This window comes from Bombina bombina, chromosome 5, assembly GCF_027579735.1.
Source record: "Bombina bombina isolate aBomBom1 chromosome 5, aBomBom1.pri, whole genome shotgun sequence".
Classification (NCBI taxonomy): Eukaryota; Metazoa; Chordata; class Amphibia; order Anura; family Bombinatoridae; genus Bombina; species Bombina bombina.
In genome coordinates this window covers 342,779,288-342,805,616 of record NC_069503.1, presented here as the reverse complement: position 1 = coordinate 342,805,616, position 26,329 = coordinate 342,779,288, and the positions used below count along the sequence as shown (strand labels likewise).

Here is a 26,329-nt window from a genome sequence, read left to right as displayed (position 1 = left end):
GGCTGTATCTATATCTATTGCTGTTTTGTTAGAATAGAAAAGTGCATAGGGATTATCTGCTGGAGCATGCCTATAAGTTGTGAATTCAGTTGAAATACAATGCCTGTGTCTAAACACTGATAAGGGGGTGGAGTTGGCTGCTCCAGGCAGCTTAGCTATGTAATTTATTTTGCTTATTTTTGAAAATTATTTTAAAATACTTGCCAATAATTTTTAAACATTTTTTTATGCAAACTAATTAGCCCTTTTAGAATATGCACAGATCTCAACCTGTTTTATGTCCCTTTAAACGCATTTGTTAAAATTCACAAAATGCTTAAAAATATTTTTGTTATTTATTCACATGGGCTATAATAAAATTGTGTAGGAGAAAAAGTGGCATTTACAGAAGGCAAACAATTTAATGCTGATTAGTTTTGTAAAATCAGAACTAAATACTTTCATTTAATATAGATACGTTTGAAAGCATTTACCATAGCTGGGTTCATAAACTCCTCTAAATATGTATGACACAGTTTTCTATCCCAGTCGTCAGTTATATGGCCACCGTACATAATCTCACCAAAAAGGTAACGTAAATCATCCCATGGAACCTGATAAAAAAAAATGTTAGAATTAATTTAATCATAGTTTGAGCATTACAAATAGTGTGTATGTGGAACAATACACTGATCCAATCTATAAAAATTGTAGTGAAATCAGACATAGTAAAACATTTTTTTTTATTACAATTTTAGCCCTGGGCATACAATAATAAAGGCCCACGGATGAAGCGAGCCTGATTAGATTTTGTCATACTGTCGTGTTTCAGGGAAAGAGCAGAATTAATATTTATCCTATTGCCACAGTATTCTGAGAGTGCTGTTTGCATTAAACATGGAGGTCGTAGTGGCCTTTGTGAAGGTTATAGTTTGCACTGCTGCATGTTTTATTCAGGGGAGCTGCCTCTCATATTTTGTAGCAATTGATTTTTACCACTTTCTGTGATGAGAATGTTGACTTCTAAAAACATTTGATTGGCATACTTGTCTTGAAATTGCACATGCTGGAAAATATGGCTGGCACTCTGTATTCAACTCCATATGACTTTGATAAATCAGAAAGCAACATTTTACTATAACATTTCTGCAAAGCTTAACACACAAGTTGTTAGAAAAGAAATAGCACAGGGAAGATATACATTTGAAATATCTCCTGTTTTAATTATTGCATTTTATTGGTGTAACAAAGCAATGCACATCAGATGATTAAACAGAACACAGTTTAAGTGCTATGTTAGTTTTTATCAATGACTTCTCATTGCTAATGTGCTATTTTGTTATATCGGTTTTTCACCATAGTATCACCAGATATATTTAAGATAGATAGATAAATGTACAGAAATATTTCTACACAAAAGTAAATAAACAATATAAACAAAATGTATATACAGTATGTGTAAACTTCACACTAAAGGATTGCAAGTCTCAGGACATATACCTGAATGGAGTATTGTAGTCTCTTTTTAGCTAAACTGAGAGAGTACATAAAGTAATATTGCATAAAGAAAAAACACACAGATCTTTTGTGAGAGGTTTAAAGCTGTTTGATACCACAATATCAACAATAACAAATGCTGATCACATTCAGAGCTGAGTTACAACTCAGAAGATCGCAAGTAACATTAATTTTACCATGGGAATCAATTTGGTTGTTTTCTTTATGCACTATGTACTCTCTCTTTATTTTTATGACCATCCTTCTGAGAGCCATCTTACCTTGGAAATTAAAGGGACTCGAATGCTCCTTCGGATTATGGGCCAGATTACAAATTGAGTGTAAAATATTGCTTCTGCAAAAGCAATATTTGTGTTCAATTTAGTAATATCAGCGCACGCAAGTGTGCACTGGGATTACAAGGGAGGTGCAATGCGAACAAAACCTTGTGTTTGCATTGCATGGAAGAATTGCGCTCACTAGAGCGTGCTTCCATATAATTCAATCTGAGCCTCGTTCTCATGCCGTCAGACACAGCATTCAAACTAGAGCAGCAATGGGGGTATATGAATATATCTTAACACAAATATATATATATATATATATATATATATATATAAAAGCATATACATATATATTTACTGGGAACACACAGTTTCCATAGACAGAAAAAAACGGCACTGAAAAGTGCCTTTACATTGCAAACACCCACCAACTTCAGCCACAAAAACTCCTTATTACATTTGTTTATTAAAATATAAAATAGCAGCATTTTAATTGTTTTTTTTTTTAAAGCCACTACACATATTTTTGGGGGGGCAATTGGGGGACATTAAAAAAATTAACCAGAGGTCTAACCTCTGGTTACTTTTTTGAGTGCTACTTGCTACTGCAAGCTTGCAGTAGCCATAACCAGTCACTTGTAATTGCTGGTTATTTATTGCGCGCCTGTAAACGGGTGAATTTGCCCATTTGCAGGCACACTATAAATTAGCGCTCCACGTGTAATCTAGCCCTATATGCTCTTGGACTTTATATACCTTTCTGTAAAGTATACACATATACACATTTGCTTAATATTATTCCTTTTATTGTTTGTTTTTGCTGCACGGATTATATCACTTTTTAAGTAAATAAAATAATCATATATAATTTGTGCCCAAAAACATTTGTTTATTTTACTAAGTTCTGCTTATTAGATGTTCTGCAAGTCATTTTACTCAGCCTAGATAAGTACTGTTTTTCAAAGTCACCTTGTTAATTTAATATGAATTGCATAAACTTGTTGCAACTTTCAAATAAAATCACTCATCTAACCTTAATTTCAACTCAAGTGGAATATCACTGAGAATGTCACAACAAGGTGGCATCCCTAATACATAATAATGACACACGCAGGAAACTCAACATTATTTATGTATGTGACGTGCTGCAAATTGCTTCCATCATCACAACTAATTGTAGTGATTATTAATGTAATGTTAAGAACTGTCAGGCTTGCTGTATGCAATTACATTTTTTGTAAATGCTTCATTACCTGCCTAATGAATAAGGAATACATGCATGTAAACCGCTGATTTTTTTAGTAAAATAAAGGACATTTTAACATTTTAAATGGCTGATTTTTCATTGGTTAGACCGATTAAAATAACATTTATCCAATACTGGAAATCATCTTGTGGATTTTATATACATAGTTTCTCATGGGCTTTAGCCTCCTGGCTTGTGAAACTATCTCCCTAAAACACATATTTTACAATACAATTCTCTACTTTTAAAAGATAACTTAAAACAAGATTGGATCTAAGCAAGTTACTCATTATTTATTAAAACAAAGCAATGTAATAAGGGAAATGATGGCAAAACACATGTACTTTCTCATTTTACAAGATATAATGATACATTTTGCACTTCTACACCTGAAATAAAATGATCACTACGACAGAATGCCATTTCTTGTGTCCAGATCAGCAAATTATAGCTCTAGTTCTATAGAAAGAATAGGAGCACACTGCCATCCCTCGGCCTCTGCTAAAGTGTGTGACTGCATGCCTTTTAACAGATTGCAATGGCTCAAATAACTAAACTTTAAAAGGATATCAATTCTTATTTACTCTTGATGCCATTGTCAGAAAGGCAAAAAGTTACCTGGGTTTTCCTTATTTTAAATAAAAATCAGCTGAACAACTGCTCTGTGAGCAATTACCCTTCAACAACACTTTTAACTTTCAAATGAATTGTGAAAGCAACAAACCAAACAGCCAATCAACATCATTAGTACTGAATTCACACTTCAATGTGACCTTGTGGGATTTCACCTTAATCTCATGGGATATTATCATGATATCAAGATGTGATATATCAATAGGAATATACTATAATTATGCCTGTACATGGCAGACGCATGCTTCCTTGTAAGTCCCAGGACAAACATCTGTATTTGGTGTTGAAAGTTCCTTTTTTACATAGAGATGTCCAAGTGATATTTTGTATTCAGATTTTTACAGAAATGCTGCATCATTTTCAAGTAATTTAGCAGATGGATAGCATGTCTTTTTAAGGAAGATGTTTAGTGATCAAGTTGTGTGGAAAGGGTGTATAACAGGTATTAATCTTGTCAAAGGGGAATAAAGGTCATATTTGCCACTAAGTGTCTGGTGAGGGAAAACTCAGAAGTAGCCTAATGTAAATAGGCACTGTTAGCCACTGGATCTGAGGTCAGAATACTTCAGCCCAAAATGGAGGGGAAAAAACAGATTGAAGGCTTGGGGGGTTCTGTGGTAGAGGCTGTACATTGAAACATCACAACACCGACTGGGAGTGGACAGGTGTCACACCTTTAAATGAGGCCACTTTGGATACTACCATACTGTTAGCACAGGGATAGAGAGTTTTCATCTTTGGTTCCACATATAAGACATACCAGAAGTTATGAATAAAAGTAATTGAATGTGATGGTGTACAACAATGGTTACACTGTCTACTGTACATCTGATTGACCTAAAGAAGCCCTTGCTTGTGGGTGGACCTAAAAAGATAGAAGATGATACCCCAACTCTTTAGGGGGCTGACATTTTTCAGCTGGTGATTACTCCCTTCACTGCAACATTGTGCCCTTTAAAGAAACGGGGTGGTTGATAGCACACAATGTGTACTTTCCACGTGTTGTACAAGGTCCCATTGCATTTTACAGCAGCAGTATCTGATATTTTAATCCTGATGGAAAATGTAGCAGAGAACTAGAGGAATGCATTGTTAATACATACAGATAGCTCCAAAAATAAAGTTTGCTTTCAGCTGGAAATGCCACCAATTCATGTTCCAGCTAGTTCTGTAAGACTATTTACCATACAATGGCAGACTGAAACCTGTAAAAACTACCACTTCAGAGTCTTATGTTTCATTACATCTATAATGCCATGCTATGAGGAAAAGAGAAGCAGGTCAAGAAGAGTTTAACAAGTGGATACAGCACATGGCTAGCTCCAAAAGTAAAAAAAAAACCCAACATGAATGTCTTTGAGACAACACAATGGGGTGTTTAATACAGGTATATGAGTTTGACTTCAGTACTGGGAAAATAAATGGAATTACTTATAAAGAAAAGAGCTGTGATGGAGCAAATGTAGATTGGGTAGATTTTAGAATTTGACAACTGATGGATTGGGCAAAAGAAGGGGATCTAAGATGTTGCATTATATAGTGCATAATTATGCATTTATCATATAAAATACCAAAAATTTTAGTCCCTTGGATGAAGCGGAATATGTCAGCAAAACAGATAAGGACATGTCTCCTGGTTCCCCTAGCCATACCGTGTGACTCTATCCATGTTACCTCTAGTTTTGTAATACATTTAGAATTACTCTGGATTTCAGTGTAGTAAAGTTTAAACACGCTGAGCTTGAGGAAGCTAATTGTGAATACTCAATAAGGCTAACTGGATAGACTCACAAAGAAATGTACAAAATCCATTTTTCAAATATGTTGTCCCCATCATGACTTTTAGAATATTGAACATCTTAAATTTTAGAGATCATAGACTTGGAATGTGTATATAGATTGTTTTTGTTGTTTGCTAGGCTTTATTAACAGAAATAAATACATAGATTGTATAAGTGAGTTAGATTAAAGTGTTTTCATTTACAGTCCTGCTATTGGCAATTAGTGACTGAAATATATATAATTGCAACTCACATTTCTCTCATATTTATTGTGACATTTCTAACTCATATTATTCCAATATTATTTGCTGCCCATCACTATAATAATTTATAGGCTTAGCCTCTTTTGTTTTAACTTTAGTCCCACAGTCCTAAATGAAAGTTTAGCAGATAGAAATTTCACACTAGAGCATGCTGATACCCAGCTGATGGACCCCAATATGTACACTGTTAGCTAGAATATGTTCTCCCTATGTGCCAACCCTGTCAAATGCTACCTGGGTTCCATGGTCCAACTTGGTTCAATTATAAAGTCATGATAATAAGCTAGAGAGTAGCAGGTTCAGAAGCAATTTGTATGGTTTATACATGGAATACATTTCCCATAGAGCTAATGTCAAGGACTGTAAGGAAATCAAGAATACCTGGGATAGACAAAATGTATTTAATTAAGGGACTATTAAAGTGCAATCTAATATATTAGAACATTTTATTATGGCACTACTACTTGTATATAACTATGTGTTTAACCTGTACAAAGGCATTAAACATATAGTTAAAATCAGTTCCAGAGCTGCAATGCACTATTGGGAGGTAGCTGAACACATCTGGTGAGCCAATGACAAGAGACAAATGTGTGTAGCCACCTATAGCCAGCAAGTTCCCAGTTGTGTAGGATATGTACACGTTTTTCAACAAATGATGCCAAGAGAAGAAAGTAAATTTAAAAATAGAAGTGAATTTAAAACTATTTTAAAGTTACAAGCTCTATTTGAATCATGCACGTTTAATTCGGACTTTCCTAACCCTTTAAACTCACACTGCAGAAGAAAATATGAGCAGACTTAATGAGCCTTCTTTTTTATGTTCTGTTCCTGTGCATGTAATCTATGAACAGCTGTTGTCAGATTTACAAAAAGATTTCATCAGCTGTAATGTACTATACTTGCCTAAGATGTGTAAGAGAGGTTTTATGTAAAAGAATAAATAGCACATGTTATCTTTACCTTATTATTTGCCTCTAAATAATTATATAGTACATTAACACATATCGTGAGATCTCCGGCATTGAAAGGGTAGCTTCGATTCCAACCTTGAGGACCAAACTTGAGTCTTCCAGCAACACAGGCGTGAAAGTAGCAGAGAGAAAAGAGGATGGTTTTAAACTCGTGCTCTCTGGCGCACATCTCAAGGGTGTCCTGGAGACCAATAGAGAAGAGATACAAATAATGTATACACTACGTTTTATAAAGTATCAGGCAACTAATACAAAAATAATATGATTCAAAAAAGTTTTGTTTTTGTACCTAACAATTCTAAAACTCAGCTTTTTTTTCTTAAAGGGACAGTAAAGACTTTGTAATTGCAACATTTTACTGAAGTCTTCCAATAGATTAATTTATCAGCAGGGTCTTAATTATACACCTTGTTTGCTGCAATTTTCTTTTCAATGGTCAGACTCCACCCACTAGTTTCCTTATTTGTAGGAGCCAATTTGGACTTGAGTCTGAGGATGAGAGCTTGCCATGGTCATTGGGGCCTATCTATCAAGCTCCGAATGAAGCTTGATGCCCCGGGTTTCTGGCGAGCCTGCAGGCTCGCCAGAAACAGCAGTTGTAAAGCAGCGGTCACAAAGACCGCTGCTCCATAAACTGTCCGCCTGCTCTGAGCAGACGGACAGGAATCGCAACAATTCAACCCGATCGATTACGATCGGGTTGATTGACACCCCCTGCTGGCGGCCCATTGGCCCCGAGTCTGCAGGGGGCGGCGTTGCACCAGCAGCTCTTGTGAGCTGCTGGTGCAATGTTAAATGCGGAGAGCGTATTGCTCTCCGCATTTAGCAAGGTCTTGCGGACCTGATCCGCATTGTCGGATCAGGTCCGCAAGACCTTTGATAAATAGGGGCCATTGTGTTTACAAATTACACATTGTTTAGATTCAGCAGAAAAGATAACACAATTGCAAATTAGAGAGATATATGTGGTAAAATTAGGCTTTGGAAGCCAGCCCTGCTGCAATGAAAATCCAGAATTGTCAGGGTTAAATTACAGGAAGAGGGGGCATAATACAATAATGAAAGTATATATCACTGTAGAATGAAAGTTCTTGGAAGTAGGGCCCTCCTCCTGTACTAGCTTTGTTCAGCCTGTTATGTATTTGTATCTTGCCACATATCTTTGTCGCTGTATACGCTACCTCTGTATCCAGTGCAAAGGATCTTTGCAACACTATAAAAATAAATTATATTAATAAAAATAATATCCCAATTTCATTTTAAATGCTTGTAATTAAGCAATTTATATTAAAATCTTAAATTGTTTGCTCTCCTTTTAAAGGATATTCATGCAATACTAAAACAGTATAGCTAAGTATTTATATTGTTTTGGAATTCTTGCATTCACTTGTTTCCAATATTGGAAACCAAATTCTAGAGCGTTAGTTAATATGGTCTTCGTAGTTTTTGCTTTGGATGTAAACTAAAAATAGCTTAAACTAAAGGGACATCATGCTAAAAATGTATCTCTGTAATATCTAAAAATATTTTAAAATGTATTTCCATGATTTTTTATATAGATTTTTTTAAACAGATGTTCCTATGCCGTATGCAGCCAATGATCAGTAGAGTTCCAGGACTCAGATGTTCAGATTCATATACTTCCTGATAGTTTTGCATGAAATTTAAACAGCTGCCAAAAATATTTTTTAACATGTTCAAATGGTGCTCCTTCAAATACATGATAGAAACATTTTATTATAAAAATATATACAATATATTAAATTAAAATTAAAACTTTTCTTTGCAAATCATATCTTTGATTTACCTGATCAAAATTATAGAGGGCAGCATGCAGGTTAGCGAGCATGCCTGTTGGTGGTTCATTAGTAATCTTGATAGAGTTTTCAAGGATTCCCTGTGGAATAATGTGCTCGTCTGGAGTTGATGCTGGCTCAGCACTAATGAAAATTCTGTAATCTCCATGACTATCAGTGCTGTATTGTACAAGTAGCTTTTCCAGTGTTACCAACCATTTAGCCACTAAATGAACATTCTGTTAAATAAAAACAATGTGCTTGTTAAATACTTATGTAGTTATCAATTATTCTTCCTTAAAGGGATACTGAACCCAATTTATTACTTTCATGATTCAAATAGAGCATGCAATTTTAGGCAACTTTCTAATTTACTTCTATTATCATTTTTTCTTCATTCTCTTGGTAACTTTATTTGAAAAGCAGGAATGAAAGCTTAGGAGTAGGCCGTTTTTGGTTCAGAACCTGGGTGTTGCTTGCTGATTAGTGGCTAAATGTAACCAGGTTGCTGAACCAAAAATGATAGATTATTTTACTCTGTGCTTAATCCATTCAACAGCTCCTTACCAGTCCAGATAAATTAAATCTGGTAAGCATGAATACATGTGTATGATCCAATCACTGCCCTATCCTCCTCTAGAGTAGAATGGGAATGTTTAGGAGTGCAAAGTTGACTACATTTTTTAACCGTTTAACAAAGGAAGGAGTCTGGCCTATATTCATAAGCTGTTAGAAACATTTAGGTACTCAGTCAGCAGTTGTTAAACTATTAGTCACATTACATTTTTTATTATAAAAAAATATCTCACAAATCCATGGGACTTTAGAACCAAACACAGAACTGTTCTTATTTGTGTAATTCCCAACAGGATTTGAGTGCATCTGGGACAGTCAGTGCACCGGCACTACCTGAGCTTTATAAGAGTCATTTTACTAATATAACACTTACTTGTAGAATTACCCAGTGGCCTTGTTTTGCAGCTTGTTCCATTGTCTCCTCTGCTATTATTTCTTGACCTTGACCAAGCGATATATTATGAAAATTTCCAGAATCAATAGTAAAGCCAAGTTTCTTACCTATAATAAGAACAACATTTAACTCTACAATTGTTAGGTTTTTTTTGCAACCTGAAATTACATTATATGATGTTAAAGGAACAGTCTAGTCCAAAAAAACTTTCATGATTCAGATAGGGCATGTAATTTTAAACAATTTTCCAATTTACTTTTATCACCAATTTTTCTTTGTTCTCTTGGTATTCTTAGTTGAAAGCTTAACCTAGGAGGTTCATATGCTAATTTCTTAGACCTTGAAGACCGCCTCTTTTCAGAATGCATTTTAACAGTTTTTCACCACTAGAGGGTGTTAGTTCATGTATTTGATATAGATAACACTGTGCTTGTGCACGTGAAGTTATCTGGGAGCAGGCACTGATTGGCTAAACTGCAAGTCTGTCAAAAGAACTGAAATAAGGGGGCAGTTTGCAGAGGCTTAGATACAAGATAATCACAGAGGTAAAAAGTATATTAACCCCTTAAAGACCAGCGACGTACCCTGTATGTCGCTGGCCTTTTTTTGGGACTTGATTGTTTTATAGCGCGGTCTTGCCACCAGTGTTAAGACTGCTCTATTCCACAAAGCCTGCTGGAGGGAGGGCATTAATAACGTGTTCTTGCTAGACTTGTGCTATTATGTCCTGAAAAACCCCTTAACGACCAGTGACATACAGGGTAGATTGTGGTCATTAATGGGTTAATATAACTGTGTTGGTTATGCAAAACTGGGGAATGGGTAATAAAGGGATTATCTATCCTTTAAAACAATAACAATTCTGGTGTAGACTGTCCCTTTAATTCTATTATTATGCTACTAACTATAATATAATCTAGTATGTGGGAATACAAAATATTCTAAACTCTTTATAACTACAACATGTGGAACATATCTAGATGAAGTGATTTAATTACATTATATTGAGGTTTTAAATAACTCATTATTTCCCATAGTTTAATTGTTTTCACTTTGATATTGCTCACAGGACCCCTGGGTGAAAGAACTTCAACCATCTTATAAGGATATGAAACCCCAAAATGTTATTTGGTGATTAAGACAGGGCAAACAACAGTTAAAAAAAATGTACTTCTATTATCAAATTTGCTTCCATTTAATGATATCCTGTGTTGAAGAGATACCTAGGTAGGCAGCTGGAACACTACATGGCAGGAAATAGTTTTGCCATCTAGTGCTCTTGCAAGAGTATAACAGTCTTGCAAAACTGCTGCCATATAGTGCTCCAGAAATGGACCGGCTCCTAAGCATATGTCCCTGCCTTTCAACAAAAGATACCAAAAGAAAAAAAGAGTAACCGATAAAAGAAGTAAATTAGATTTATTTGTTTAAATTGCATGCCCTATCTGAATCATGAAAGAACATTTTTGGGTTTCATATTCATTTAATTATTGAATTAATGAGAATTAAAATAAACAAAAAATACTCAAAACATATAAGGGGATACAATTCTATGTTACATATTGGTGTCTGGCTAGTGCAGTACCGGCTCCTGGCAAAAAAGCTTGCAATCTATTGTCTTTTGAAAATCACACGTTTATTCATTTCAGTGTAACATTTCGGTGATACAGCTCCCTTCCTCAGACCTGAATAAAATACAGTGTGCTCTATTTGGATTATATATATATATATATATATAAAATCTATAAGGCCTATGTGGGTCTTGCTATATAGAGGCCCCACCTTCTCTTAATATGGGTAACAATAAGAAAGCTGTTACAGTCTGCCTATTTGTAAAGCAGAAAGTACATTTTTTGTCTGAACTGCTACACCTTTAAATGCCAGGGCCTATTTTTGTTCCCAGTCTGGTCCTGCTATCTATAGCAAAGCATGACAGAGAGGGACACCAGGGGAGGCAGAGTATATACAGTATCTATCTATCTATCTATCTATCTATCTATCTATCTATCTATCTATCTATACACACAAACATTGTTTTTATTGATCATTTTATTATTTTATGTGAGTTTACCCAATGATTCCACATCTTTTAGTGGGTTGACTCCTGGCGAGAGGATATAAAACACTGGTGTAGCTTGGCTTGTTTCTTCATAGGATTTTGCCAAATCTGGTCGGGTCCCCTCAACATATTTTGACCCAAGTTTTTCTTCTACAAAGTTTCTGTTGAAATTTAATAATGTACAAGTTTAATTTGCACAGCACACATTGCCAGCTGCAAGCAGCTCTATGCAACTACTGGACCTATGAAATATGTTCAGAATTGAATAAAAAAATAGAATTTTTTTTTACCTGATTGCGTAGGTCATTCTGTCTGGACGAAGCGCTCTTAACATTATGAGCTTTTGTAAAGAAGTTTTGTTTTTCCATTCTTGTGGAAATTTCTCTTTTTCTGGATTTTCTGATTCAACCAACTTTTTCCATCGTTTTGCTGATCCTTCAATATCTCTGTCTAGTCCTCTGAATTCATCAATTGTAGAAATTGTCTGTATTGCAGGAAGGGAAGATGTTATAGTACAGAGATACTCGTATGGAAAGACTGACCTTTTGGAAATATAATCAAAAGGATTTATGCTTTCATTGAATACACTGGCTAACACAGTACTACCTTTCATCAGATGGTGAGAGTCCACAATTCTACACATGTGGGAATCCCCCTACTGACCACTAGGAGGAGGCAAAAGACACCCCAAAACCCTATAGCTTTAAATCGCTCCCACTTTCCATAATCCTCAATAATTTTTTTTGCCTCTTTCATGAGGAGTGAGGTGAAGGTAAAGTGCAGATCTACTCATTGTTGAGAGGTGTCCTCTAACTTTTTTTAGGCCCATTTCTTCTCGCAGTAACCTGTCATTCAGTGGGGTAGTCAATGAATTATCAGCCAGGTAGTGAAAGGTCTTTTCTCAGTGAGAATGGTCAAAGGTCTCCCAGATGAAATGTGTATTTGTCCACCAATCCCCTGGGTTGTTACTGATTTAGATCCTTGGCATCATGCCCCCACTGCCTAGGATGGCTTTGTCTACTAAAAGCAAGCTGCTGCAGCTAAGGTAAGCACAGTGGACAAAGGTTCTGATAGGTAAGTACTTTGCACCTTCATAGCCCACTGGGTACATATATTTGTAAACCCTACACCTTATACTAGCAGCTTATAACACTTTTAAAAACTTTTTTTAAAGTTAATGTTGATTTAAATGTAAGGCGGTCAGTTTAACCTACTAAGAGTTACTTCTGAGCTGTATACAGTGTATTTTCCTCTTGCTACCTTCAAGTTCTTGGCTTAAGCGCTCCCCTGTAGCTCAGGTGCACTAAGGGTTAACATATTTAGCGTTCAGGAAGGTTCTCAGGACCGGTGGAGTTGGTAAAACACTCTGATCAACAGAGCTTGGGGTCAGATTTGGGATACAAATTTTATTTAATCCTTTATGCGCTCTGTTATTTGCTATGTAAACCTTTTGCTGTTTTACACAGTTTTACAGCTCTTATTTGACAGTACCTTATTATTGTTACTGTTTCCCTCTTATGGGTTAATTAGTTTTATATTGTGGAGTTAAATATTTGTGTGCTTTATACTGCAAATTTGCTTCAGTCTATCTCTGATGCATAGACTATTTCCTTGCTATGGAGCAAACTAGTGCAGTTCAGGCCTCTGGTTTGTCAGCTGATTTTCTAGATGGGAGACCCTCTAATACTTTAACTCCTTCCAGTTTGTGTTTGCTTTTTAAGGAATCTCAGGTGTGTCTCCTTGATCAGCTTTGTTGCTCCCAGAAGAGTTTACCTGAACTCTCTCCAAAATGTGAGGTTTTAACTATTTTGCCCCAAGCTGTTCAGCTCAGACACTTGGAAGGATTGAAAGGTGGTCCTTCTTTGGCATTTAGCTCATCATGGACTTCCCTTAGTAGCAAGTCTGCCTTCTAATTTACACATTGATGATAGGAGTGTCTCTAACTCTGAGGACTCTTATTCTGAGGACAGTCTCTCTACATCTGATGTCCCTGTTGCTGTGGCAGAGTATGTGTCCTTTAATTCCCGGCTTGAGCATATTCATGCTTTATTGCAGGAAGCTTTAAATGCTTTAGAGGTAGAGGATTGCCCTGCTACAATTAAGCAACCAGTTAAGAGGATTGATAAATTCTTTAAAGCAGCTCCTAAGCAGGCCTCCTTTTTTCCTGAGCCTGAACTTATTTCTAAAGAATGGCAGAAGCCAGGTATTCCTTTTGTTCCAAAGGTCAAGTTTAAATCTATGTTTCATCTACCTTCTGTTAATAAAGAGATTTGATGCAAGTCCAGCTCTTCTTGGTCCAAAATAAAACTGTCCAAGTCTACCCCAGCCTCCAAGAAGGCATGAAGGAGTAGTCCTCATACCAAACCAATTTCTGTTGGGGGCAGATAAAGTCTCTTTTGGGAGTCTTGGGAAAGATCTGCTCAAGATACCTGGGTATTACAATTTTTTTCCAAGGGTATCGAATACGTTTTTCGTTCAAGACTTCCTTGCGGAACATTCTTTCTGTCTTGAGTGCCTCGAGATCCTTTAAAGGCCCAAGCTTTTTTGGCTTGTGTAAAAGATCTGGAATTATTGGGAGTTATTGCTCCAGTTCCAATTATAGAATTAAACCAGGGGTTTTATTCAAATCTCTTTATATTACCAAAGAAAGAAAGTACTTTTCAGCCTGTTTTGGATATTAAAATATTGATCAAATTTCTACTTTCAAGATGGATACAGTATGCACTTTACTTCCATTAGTGCAGGAGGGTCAGTTTATGTCTACCATAGAATTAAAGATTATTATTTGCATATCCATATTCACAGGAATCATGTGAAGTTGCTGGGATTTGCTTTTCTAGACAAGTATTGTCAGATTGTGGCCCTCCCTTTCGGTCTGTTTACAGCTCTCAGAGTGTTTACAAAAGTGTTATGAGCTCTCTTGTCTGGAGTCTCAACTTAAGAAATGTCTGTAGTTCTTTACTTGGATGACTTTCTTGTTCAGGCTCCCTCTTTTCATCTGGCTGTGTCTCACACTCACTTCAGTTGCTTCAGAGTCGTGGTTGGAAAATCTTCCAGAGAGCTCCTTAACTCCTCAGACCCATGTGTCTTTTCTGGGGTTCATAATCAATTCAGTGACTATGCATTTGTCTCTGACAGGTCAGCGCAGACTGACTTAATTCTCTGCCTTCCCTTGCTCAGTGCATGAAAGATGGTGGCAGACTCACCATTCCTTGGTTCAGGGAGCCTCCTTTTGGCCAGTGTGGGTAGTAATTTCCATAGAATTCAGCCTGTTAGGTTGGGGTGCAATCTGGATGTTTTGGAGAGTGCAAGGAGTTTTGGTCTTCTCAGGAGGCAAAGTTACCAATTAATATTTTGGAACTCCATGCAATCCTCAGAGCTCTCCATATTTGGCCCAACCTCAGACAGGAATAATTTCTAAAATTCCATTCAATGTCAAAGCAGTGGCTTATGTCAATCATCAGGGAGGAATTTGCAGTTCCTTAGTGATGAGGGAAGTGTCCTGCATCATTAGCTGGGCAGCACGCTATGATTGCATAATTTCTGCCATCCACATTCAGTGTGTACAACTGGGAAAAATACTTTTTAATTCGCCAGTCTCTTTACCCAAGGGAATGGTCTCTGATTCAGATTTCAACCAAAATAAGACTTTTTGGTCTGCCAGAGATAGACCTCTTGGGCTGTCACTTAACTTGTTACCAGACATATTTATCAGTCAATTTCACGGGTTTTCAAACCTGTCCTCAGGCCTCCCTAACAGGCCAGATTTTCAGGATATCTGAATTGGAGCACATGTGAAATAATCAAATGATTAGTAAACACGGTTATTAGCCTGCTCTTAGCCAAGGTAATCCTGAAAACCTGGCCTGTTAAGGAGGCCTGAGGACAGGTTTGTAGACCCCTGGTCTATTTGAAAACGACATGAAACACTTGAATGTAATAAGTAAGAATGCTGTGTTTTTTTTTGTTTTTTTTTTAAAAAGAGCAATATATTTTCAATGTATTTATTTATTTATTTATTTTGCCTCCTTGGCTCTTTCATATAAGGCAAGTGGAACATTGAAAAACAATTGCAGCAAACACATATTTATTATTATGTTAGTTTAGTAGAAGACTACAGGAATATATTAAAGTGAATGTAAATTTTGATGCTAAAGTGCCCGGTTTTTAAAAATTCGATTAAAAACAGGGGCACTTTAATTCATCAAAATTTACATTTCACTTGTGTTGTGAAAAAAAAACTTACCTTTTAATCTTCACAGCAGCTCCAGCTTCCCCCGGTCGTCGCAAGCCATTTCTGATGTCAGAAATGATTGATCGGTCATCCTCCAATCAAGGCTTCCCCCCGGGGAATCAGTGTCTGATTCAATACTGTGATTGGAGGAAGCTGGATTCCTCATTTTAGACCCAGGAAGAGGCTTTGCGACGGGCGGAGGAAGCTGGAGCTGCTGTCAAGATTAAAAGGTAAGTATTTTTTCACAACACAAGTGAAATGTAAATTTTGATGAATTAAAGTGACCTTGTTTTTTTTTTGTTTTTTTTTTAAACAGCTTTATTGTAAGAAAGAAAGTGAGGTTACAAAAGGTTGGAGACGCAGCTCCAGTTCGACAAGTACAACAACAGCTGTTATTTTTAAGGATAAAGTCGAAATGCAAGGTGCCTACCGGCACAAAGTGGCAGGTCCTCCCAGAGTGTCCATTCAAAGTGTTCTGCGATATCAGATTTTGGTTAAAAAGTCTGTGATAGAGTCCTGTTGTAGGATCGCAAGGAACTGGGAGGTAACTACCAAGGGGTATTTTGCCCTGAATATCCTTTTTTTTAGAAATTAAGAATTTAAATACAAAACAATTTACATGGACAGAGGTTGAACGCCCCCGCTCCGCCCGCGCACAGAACAAAAGTGTGATGGATGTGAAATGTTTTTAGATCCCCTGCTAGCACATTATGCAGAAGTAATATATGGAAGATAACCTGACTGATTTTTGGGGGGGCTAATTGGGGCCCTTGTGTTTATTTTGGATGTAAGTGGTCCAAAGTTGGGAGAATTCCGCGTAGGAGTCCATTTTGTCATTTTTGAGGAAGTAGTATTCCTCCAGTTCTAGTATTTCCGTAACTTTTGTGAACCACATGCTCATAGAAGGGACCTCCCTACTCTTCCAGTTCTTAGCTATCAATACTTTGACCCCATTGGTCATAATATTAAGAAGGTGTAAGTAAGGTTTATATTTAAGTGTTGTGGGGGGCTTGTGTAATAACCATATGAGGGGGTCAATCGGGAATTGAGTTGTCAATATAGTCTCCATTTCGGAGATAGCTTTTCTCCAAAAATTCTGAATGCTGTTGCACCACCACCACATGTGGGCGGTATCACTATTAACATGGCTGCAGCGCCAACATTTGTTGCTGTGGGTGGGGAAAAGACGGTGTAGCTTCCTCGGGGTTAGGTACCATCTATGCAAGAGTTTAAAATTAACTTCTTGAATTGAGGATGAGATAGAAATTTTTTTTGTGCCCTGGAACATTAGTCTACTCGTGTGGGGTAATATGATGACTCCCAGGTCCTTCTCCCAACTTTCAAGGTAAGGGGGGATATGGCCTGGAGGGGTGTGAGTCAGGATCTTATATATAATCGAAAGTGTGTGTCATAAGGGGGGTTCTTGGGTGCAAAGGGATTCGAAAGAGGTCAGGGGTCTGGTCATATTTCTATATCCCTGGTGTTTGGTGATAAAGTGGGTTACCTGTGCGTAGGTAAACCAGTCTTCAAAACATGCAAGGCCTTTTGTTACCAAGTCATTTCGTGAGAGGAGGGTTTCGTTGCTAGTTAGGTCGTGTATTGTGAGGTCTCTGTTTGTGGCTTCTGTGGTGGATTGTGTGGTGTATGGTCTAGTGATGAATTCTCCATTTTCTATCAGGGAAGTCAAGGGTGAAGGAATTGACGAGATGAAGTGAGTTGTATTGATTGTGTGTTCCCAGACCTGAAAGGTTTCCTGGATTATTGGGTTGGATGAGCTGATGGACTTGAATAAGCGAGGGCTGCTCCAGCACAGCCTTCCTAAGTGAGGTTTATCCATCGATAGGTGTTCTAGTGTGACCCACCTTTTGTGGTTGTAGTGGATATTCCAGTCTACTATGCGTTGTAAAAAGATCGCCTGGCAGTAGGCGGCAAGGTCGGGGACCCCCAGCCCCCCTTGTGTTTTGGAAGTCAACATAGTTTGTCTACTAATTCTTGGCGGTCTGCGACGCCAGATGAAGTCGCTGAATGCTCTCTGAATGGAAGGGAGGTATGTCTTGGGGAGTGGGATCGGTAGCGTCTGGAGGAGGTACAAAATACGTGGGAATATGTTAATTTTAATGGTTTCGATGCGTCCTAACCACGTAAATTTTTTGGAGCCCCATGAGGAGAGGTCTCGTATTATATTGTGCTTGATGGGGGTGTAATTGAGGTGAAATAGGTCGTCGTGCAAAGAGGTCAGGTGGATTCCCAAGTACTTTAGGGAATGAGTGCACCAGGTGAAAGGGGAAACCGCTCGTGTGGCTTCCAGGGAAGGGCCTTTCATGTTGACATTTAAGATTTCTGATTTGGACATATTAATAACAAAGTTAGATAGGAGTTTAAAGGTTGCAAATTCGCTAAGAAGATGGGGTATCGAATGTTCAGGGTTAGTGAGAGTAAGGAGCATGTCATCGGCGAATAGTGACACGACGTATTTGTGGTTTTTTATGTTGATACCGGTTATCTGAGGGTTCTGCCTAATCTTAATTGCTAATGCTTCTATAACGCAGGCAAATAAGAGGGGGGATAAGGGGCAGCCTTGGCGTGTGCCGTTGTTAATAAGGAATGGGGGGGATAAAGTCCCATTAACTAACAATCTAGCCGTGGGGCAAGAGTATAAAGAAAAGATCCTTGTGAGGGTCTTTGCGCCAAGTCCCATATGGGTCAATGTGGCCCGCATGAAGTCCCAGGCAACACGGTCAAAGGCCTTCTCTGCGTCGGTGGATAATACCACAGAGGGAATGTTTTTGGTTCTAGCGTAGTGAATCAAATTTAAGGCCCTGACCGTGTTGTCTTTAGCCTCCCTTCCAGGTACGAACCCGACCTGATCCAGATGGATCAGGTCTGGGAGGACATCGTTCATTCTGTGTGCCAATATGCGAGCAAATATCTTTACATCAGTATTCAGCAACGATATTGGCCGGTAGCTACTGGGTAGGTCTTGGGGTTTGTTTGGTTTGGGGATTAAAATTATGTGGGCTTCCAGTGCGGAAGAGGGGAGTGATTTGCTTTCGTCTATGGATTGAAAATATTTCAACATGTGGGGAGTAAGAATGTCTTGGAAGGTTGAGTAATATTTGTTGCTAAAGCCATCTGGGCCTGGCGCTTTTCCATTGGGCAGGTGCCTCAAGGCTAGTTTGAGTTCGGACAGGGAAATGGGGTTTTCTAGCTTTTCCTTCTGCTGGTCGTTTATTTGTGGTATATGTAGTTTGTTAAGATATCCTTCTATTAATTGTGCCCTGGTGGAGATTTGGGATGGGTTTCTGGAGTCAGTGGGATGTATGTTGTATAATTTCTGAAAGAAGAATTTGAAGGCTTTAGAGATGTTATGAGTGGAGAATTGGGGGTTACCTCTGTTATCCTTAATCTGCATGATGTATTTTTGGTGTGTTTTTTGCTTGAGGTATCTCACTAACAGTCTGCCTGACTTATTTCTACCTTCGTAGTTTTTTTGTTGAGTGAGTAAAGCTTGTCTCTTATGTGTCTTGTCGAGGTGAGAAGCTAAAGTCTGTCTGAGTGCCGTAATTTCGTCTAGCAGGTTTCTATCGGTAGGGGATTTCTTGTGTCGGGATTCTAAGTGAAGTATTTGTGATATCAGGGAGGTTGTGTACTCTCTCTTGGATTTATTCAGGTGTGCCTTAAGGGCTATCAAGTTCCCCCTTATGACGCTCTTATGTGCCTCCCAGAGAGTGTGGACGTGAGTCTCAGGTTGAGAGTTATGTGTGAAGTACTCTGTGAGAGATTCTGTCAGTTTGGAGATCACCCCCGGTTCTGTCAGTAAGTGTTCATCAAGTCTCCAAAGGAAGTCTCTTATGGGTTTAGAAGGCCATGTCATTGAGCATACTATGGAGGCGTGGTCGGACCATGTGATTGGGGATATCGAGGCCGAATTAAATAGAGATAAGCCTCCCACATCCGCAAACACATAGTCAATTCTGGTGTAAACTCCATGTGGATATGAGAAATAGGTATAGTCTTTAGTCCGCGGGTGCAAGGTTCGCCATACGTCTTGGGCCACAATTTTCTCTAAATGTGATTTAACCTTGGAGATCCTCGATAGTGGTGTGGAGGAGTGAAGTGTTGAGCAATCTAACTTAGGGTTGAGCGCAGTGTTCAGGTCTCCACATATTATGAGTGTGCCCTTCTGGTGGTCTAGAACTAGGTTTTTGATTTTTTTCATGAAGGAGTGTTGTGCGGTGTTGGGGGCATATATTGAGATCAGTGTGATAGGTCTCCCATATAGCAGGCCAGTTAGAAGAAGGTATCTGCCCTCTCTATCTCTAATCGTTTGTATTGACGTGAAGGGTACATTTTTCCTAAGTAAGATTCCCACCCCATTTTTCTTGTTACTACAATGTGATGCCCAGAAGCATCTACCAAAGGTGCGTGTGAAGGTGGAGGGTTCTTTCCCTTTGCGGAAATGGGTTTCCTGTAGGAACACAAGGTCTGCCCCAAGTCTGTGGAAGTCTTTAGAGGCTATCGACCTCTTGGAGGGTATGTTCAGGCCTTTTGCATTGATAGAGTATATGGTTATGTCATTGCTAGCATGGGATCTAGTCTTTAGATTAGCCATTATCTATGTTCTGGGATGGAGTTGTATATTGTGTGACTAGTAGGGTTTCTATTTGTTGCTTTAGGGAAATGAGTATCTGTGCGCAGGGCGGACCGGGGAGATCCAAGCACGGCCTAATCAACTGGCCATGCAGTTTTGATGTAGCTTTAAACAAAACATACAAATTCTGAAAACAAAAAACATTTAACGAATGAACAAGAGTTATTGAAAGAACCAACAATAACATGTGTTGGAGAATAAGGGGTGTCACATCCCAACTGACACTTGGCTCATCAAAAAGAATTTTGGGTAATTGTGGGCAAACTATAGGAGAGGGTTCAATTCAAAGGGAAGGAGAGAGGAAGTACCTCAGGTCCTACGGGCTGGGTCGCCTACATATATAGCGGTCCGTGTATAAGGGTAGGTATATGATCGTGCCTTAGGTGGCAAGGTTCAAGGAGAGGGGACGGACCGCTGAGACTCTCAGGTTATATTAGTGCAATATTAGCGGCTCTGGTTACAGGCCCTGGAGGGCCGGGACATAAAGGTGGAAGATAGGTTTTCCTCTGGCTATAAAACTTGGGGGGGGGGGGCATGGGCTCATATCGAATCTAGCCAATGCTTAGCTTTGATGGCTGGTGTGGGGGGAGTTAGTAACTTATATTGTAGGGGAAGGGAGGAAGTGCGCCTAAAACAAATTCTTTTACAGTAACGATTCAACATTACCCAATATCCACCCTCCAGCAAGTATCTCTTACATTACAGTAGCACAATTCAATGCATAAGAAAATGTCATAACAATTGCAATTCACATACCATGGAAAGGTTATGTAGGTAGTAGGTAGGTAGCTAGGAAGGAAAGGCATGGGAGGGGAGGGGGTGGAAAGAGAAAGGGGAAAGGAGTGAAGTCAAGACCCTTTTAAGAGCAAAAAAAAACACAACAGTTATAAAACGAGTGAGCATCATTTCAAGCCAGTCCAGCATCTATCCCAGGTCCCAACCCCCCACCAGAGCATACAACAGTGCCATATTATACTTATCATGTCCTGAGAGAAAGATTCTGTATCTTCTGTGCTTGCTTTTCTGCATAGTAGTCAGGCGCCCACGGGCACGGCTGATGAAGGAGGCCTAGGATGATAGTGGGCCCAGTTTTTTCTTTTTATTGGCTTGGGACCACTGTGGTCTTTGCGGCTTGGGGTCTGCTTGGCTGCTTGTGGAGGGTGAATCTGAATCTTTAGGGTTTGGTTGAGGGAAGTGAATGTTAAGACCTTTTGAGAAAGCATCCAAGTCTTCGGTATCTTTGTAGACGTGTGTTTTTCCATCATGCTGGACTATGAGGCTGAATGGGAACCCCCATCTATATTTCACTCGCCTTTCTTGTAGGACTTGGGTAATATATCGTATTCCTCTTCTTCTTTCGATTGTTGCCGGGCTAATATCCTGGAATATTTGAATACTATAAGTCTGGAATTTGATCTCCTTTTGCAGGCGTACTTGTCTCCAAATTTCCTCCTTCTCTAGGTAATGAGCAAATTTAACAATAATGTCCCTAGGAGGGTTAGGTGGTTTTGGAACTGGTCTCAGCGCTCTGTGTGCGCGTTCCATTGATGTTTCAGTAAGTTTAAGGGCTGGGACAATGTATTCGAATAGTTGTAGCAGGTAGGAGACAAGGCAGTCCTGGGTTGCTTCTTCAGGGACTCCTCTTATCCTCAGATTGCTTCTGCGACCTCTGTTGTCGAGGTCTTCTACTTTAAGTTGGAGTGCTTGCAACGTGAGGTCCTGTCTGATCAATTGGTGGTTAGCGTTGGACATTATGGTATCTAAGGTGTCTTGACCCTCTTCCAGACATTCTATTCTAGCCCCAAGTTCTCCAATGTTCTTTTTTAAGGAAGACATCTCCATTTTAATGAAAGATTTTAGATCTGCAAGGTCAGATTTTGAGGGGAGCTGTGAGATGGTCTGCTGTATCAAATTGAGCTGCTGTGAGTGTGAAGCAGGGTCCTGATCTTGTAATATGGGTGTATCAGCCACCTGGAGTTCCTTAGCAGTATCAGGTGCTTCATTTTCTTGTTTATGGAAGAATGAGGACATAGTAGCAGTGGCAGGGATGGAGGTCTTTTTGTCTGCTTTCAGCTTCTGCCTAGACGCCATTAGTGTAGTGGGTTATCCCTTTACTTTCAGTGGCATGTATTGGTATATGGGCTGACAGGTGGTAAAACGTCTGTGCAGGGCGATTACAGGGCAATCTGGGGCCTTTCGCGTCCACTAACTTGGCCTGTGTTTATATGTGGCAATGGGATGGTGTACAGGTCTAAAGGATCTTTCCCCTCAATTGCCGTGATTCGATCTATGGGCCCGGGTCCTGTAGACGTAACTATACTGGTGTGGCGTTGGAGACCTTATACGATTTAGTACCTGCGTGTTGATGGGACTGGTGAGGACGTTTACAGCCGGATGACTGTGCGCAGGCTGCCGTTAGTCGGTTAGGAGAGACGCCACGTGGGTGTCGTGCGGGCGTGCGGCTGCTCGCGGGGGTCCGCTCGAATGTTCTGCCCCGGGCCTATGTCCGTTACTCCGGGCACCTCGTTGCAGCAGATTCACTCAGACAGGTAGGTCGCGGGGTCTCACGGCGTGAGATCACCAGGCGGGTAATCGCCGGAGTAGGCCTGTAGTGCGGAAGAGACTCTCTTCTCCTTTAAGTATGTCTAGGATGCGGCAACAACTCAGACCATATGCCCCTCGGTTAGAGGTGATATATTCGGTATTTAGACCCTCATCTGCCCTTTAGATCACCATATTAGAGCCAGTGAGTGGGAATGTGTAACGGAGCTGTGTCAAAGTGCGGCCATGTTCCTGCACGGCTGCGCTCCGCCCCCAAAGTGACCTTGTTTTTAATCAAATTTTTTAAAAACAGGCACTTTAGCTTAAAAATATAGATTCACTTTAAAGTTACAAGGTGGTTTATTTCCCTTTAAATGTTACTCTCACATTTTACCTTAATAGCACTCCAAGACGGGGTAGTCAAAAAATCAACTGGACTTCTGTATGTGTGCTCAATGGGGAATCTCAGTAGGAAGTCCAATTCCATTGCATCAATTTCTTTAAGTTTTACAAGAATCTATGACACAAACAGAACATAAAGTGATTACAACAGAAAGTTTTTAAAGGGATAATGTTCTCCGGCAAGTAACTGATAATAGTTCAATGTATTCAAAGCTGAAGCAGGAACACATTTTCAAATAGGCTGGACTCTTTCTTTCTCTCCCAGACCCATTGGGATGTTAGAAAATAAGGGGAATACCCAGAGGCCACATGTTGTAGAGATGTGGGGCAATAGTCAAATTATTTTATAACTAATGTAGTTTTGCAACTATGAAAAAGTGAAGAAACGTATCGACAAAGATGAGAAATGGATTTGAACAACAAACAGGAGTAGTAGAGTGTGCAGCTTTGAAAAGAAGCATAATGATTGCAGTTTATGCATAACTTTGCTGGAAGAATGTTGATGTATTTTAACAGGGTAAAGGTTTACAGAACTGGTGGGTGACGATGACTAGTGCAATGGGAGAGGAATCAGTGGAAATGTTTTAGTGAATGGACTGCGCCTTACGTTCGAAAAAGTTAGCAAGTCCTCAAGAGGAAGATATGTGCTACATACTTATTTGTGATCACAAAGGGATTCACAATCCCACCAACCACAACCAGAAAATCACAAGTACTTAAAGGGATAGGAAAGTCAAAATTAAACTTGCATAATTCAGACAGAGCATGTCCTTTTAAGACACTTTTAAATGTACTTATATTTTAAAATGTGCTTCGTTCTCTTGGTATACATTGTTGAAAAAGAATACTCACATATCCTACACTAGTGGGAGCTAGCTCATAATTGGTGCCTGCACACATTTGTCTCTTGTGATTGGCTCACTAGATGTGTTCATAGAGCTGCCAGTAGTGCAGTTCTGTTCCTTCAGCAAAGGATTAAGAGAATTAAGCAAATTTGATAATAGATGTAAATTGGAAAGTTGTTTAACCCCTTAATGACCGCAGCACTTTTCCATTTTCTGTCCGTTTGGGACCAAGGCTATTTTTACATTTTTGCGGTGTTTGTGTTTAGCTGTAATTTTCCTCTTACTCATTTACTGTACCCACACATATTATATACCGTTTTTCTCGCCATTAAATTGACTTTCAAAAGATACCATAATTTTCATCATATCTTATAATTTACTATAAAAAACATTATAAAATATGAGGAAAAAATGGAAAAAAACACATTTTTTCTAACTTTGACCCCCAAAATCTGTTACACATCTACAACCACCAAAAAACACCCATGCTAAATAGTTTCTAAATTTTGTCCTGAGTTTAGAAATATCCAATGTTTACATGTTCTTTGCTTTTTTTGCAAGTTATAGGGCCATAAATACAAGTAGCACTTTGCTATTTCCAAACCACTTTTTTTCAAAATTAGCGCTAGTTACATTGGAACACTAATATCTTTCAGGAATCCCTGAATATCCATTGACATGTATATATTTTTTTTTAGAAGACATCCCAAAGTATTGATCTAGGCCCATTTTGGTATATTTCATGCCACCATTTCACCGCCAAATGCGATCAAATAAAAAATTTTTTTCACTTTTTCACAAATATTTTCACAAACTTTAGGTTTCTCACTGAAATTATTTACAAACAACTTATGCAATTATAGCATAAATGGTTGTAAATGCTTCTCTGGGATCCCCTTTGTTCAGAAATAGCAGACATATATGGCTTTGGCTTTGCTTTTTGGTAATTAGAAGGCTGCTAAATGCCCCTGCGCAAAATACGCGTATTATGCCCAGCAGTGAAGGGGTTAATTAGGGAGCATGTAGGGAGCTTCTAGGGTTAATTTTAGCTTTAGTGTAGTGTAGTAGACAACCCCAAGTATTGATATAGGCCCATTTTGGTATATTTCATGCCACCATTTCACCGCCAAATGCGATCAAATTAAAAAAAACGTTAATTTTTTCACAATTTTAGGTTTCTCACTGAAATTATTTACAAACAGCTTGTGCAATTATGGCACAAATGGTTGTAAATGCTTCTCTGGGATGCCCTTTGTTCAGAAATAGCAGACATATATGACTTTGGCGTTGCTTTTTGGTAATTAGAAAGACGCTAAATGCTGCTGCGCATCACACGTGTATTATGGCTAGCAGTGAAGGGGTTAATTAGGTAGTGTGTAGGGAGCTTGCAGGGTTAATTTTAGCTTTAGTGTAGAGTTCAGCCTCCCACCTGACACATCCCACCCCCTGATCCCTCCCAAACAGCTCCCTTCCCTCCCCCACCCCACTATTGTCCCCGCCATCTTAAGTACTGGCAGAAAGTCTGCCAGTACTAAAATAAAAGATTTTTTTTTTTAAAAAAAAAGAAAAAAAAAAAAAAGCATATTTACATATGCTGTGTTTAGGATCCCCCTTAGCCCCCAACCTCCCTGATCCCCCCCAAAACAGCTCTCTAAGCCTCCCCCTCTGCCTTATTGGGGGCCATCTTGGGTACTGGCAGCTGTCTGCCAGTACCCATTTTGCACAATCAAATATTTATTTAATTTTTATTTTTTGTTATTTCCCCCCACCCCCCCCCCCCCCCCGACCAACCCCCACCACCTAAATACCGAATAAGGTGTTTTTTTTTTTAAATTACTTGTCCCACTTTTATTATGGGACACATTTTTTTCTGTAGTGCAGCGGTCCCCACCCGGTCCCTGCCCCGGCGCGCCCCCGCGCGCACCCCCTCGTGCACGTGCGCGCGCCCCCGCGCGCGCCCGGACTTGCACGCCCACGATCCCGCCCCCCTCCACATGACAAGGGCCATCGATGGCCGCCACCCACCTCCCACACCGGCTCCCACCCACCAACGATACCGGCCATCGATGTCCGGTGCAGAGAGGGCCACAGAGTGGCTCTCTCTGCATCGGATGGCCATCTAAGGTTATTGCAGGATGCCTCCATATCGAGGCATCACTGCAATAACCGGAAAG

The 26,329-nt window shown here is 39.2% G+C and overlaps 1 protein-coding gene across 1 annotated transcript in view; it reads right to left on the bottom strand.

Moving 5' to 3' along the window:
* Nucleotides 1-26,329, bottom strand: part of DNAH11 (dynein axonemal heavy chain 11) — an 851,888-nt gene that overhangs the window by 56,536 nt on the left and 769,023 nt on the right. The window contains 7 exon segments of the mRNA XM_053715724.1: nucleotides 474-593; nucleotides 6,647-6,838; nucleotides 8,465-8,692; nucleotides 9,403-9,530; nucleotides 11,495-11,643; nucleotides 11,773-11,966; nucleotides 23,303-23,425. Coding sequence (XP_053571699.1) covers nucleotides 474-593; nucleotides 6,647-6,838; nucleotides 8,465-8,692; nucleotides 9,403-9,530; nucleotides 11,495-11,643; nucleotides 11,773-11,966; nucleotides 23,303-23,425 — 1,134 coding nt within the window.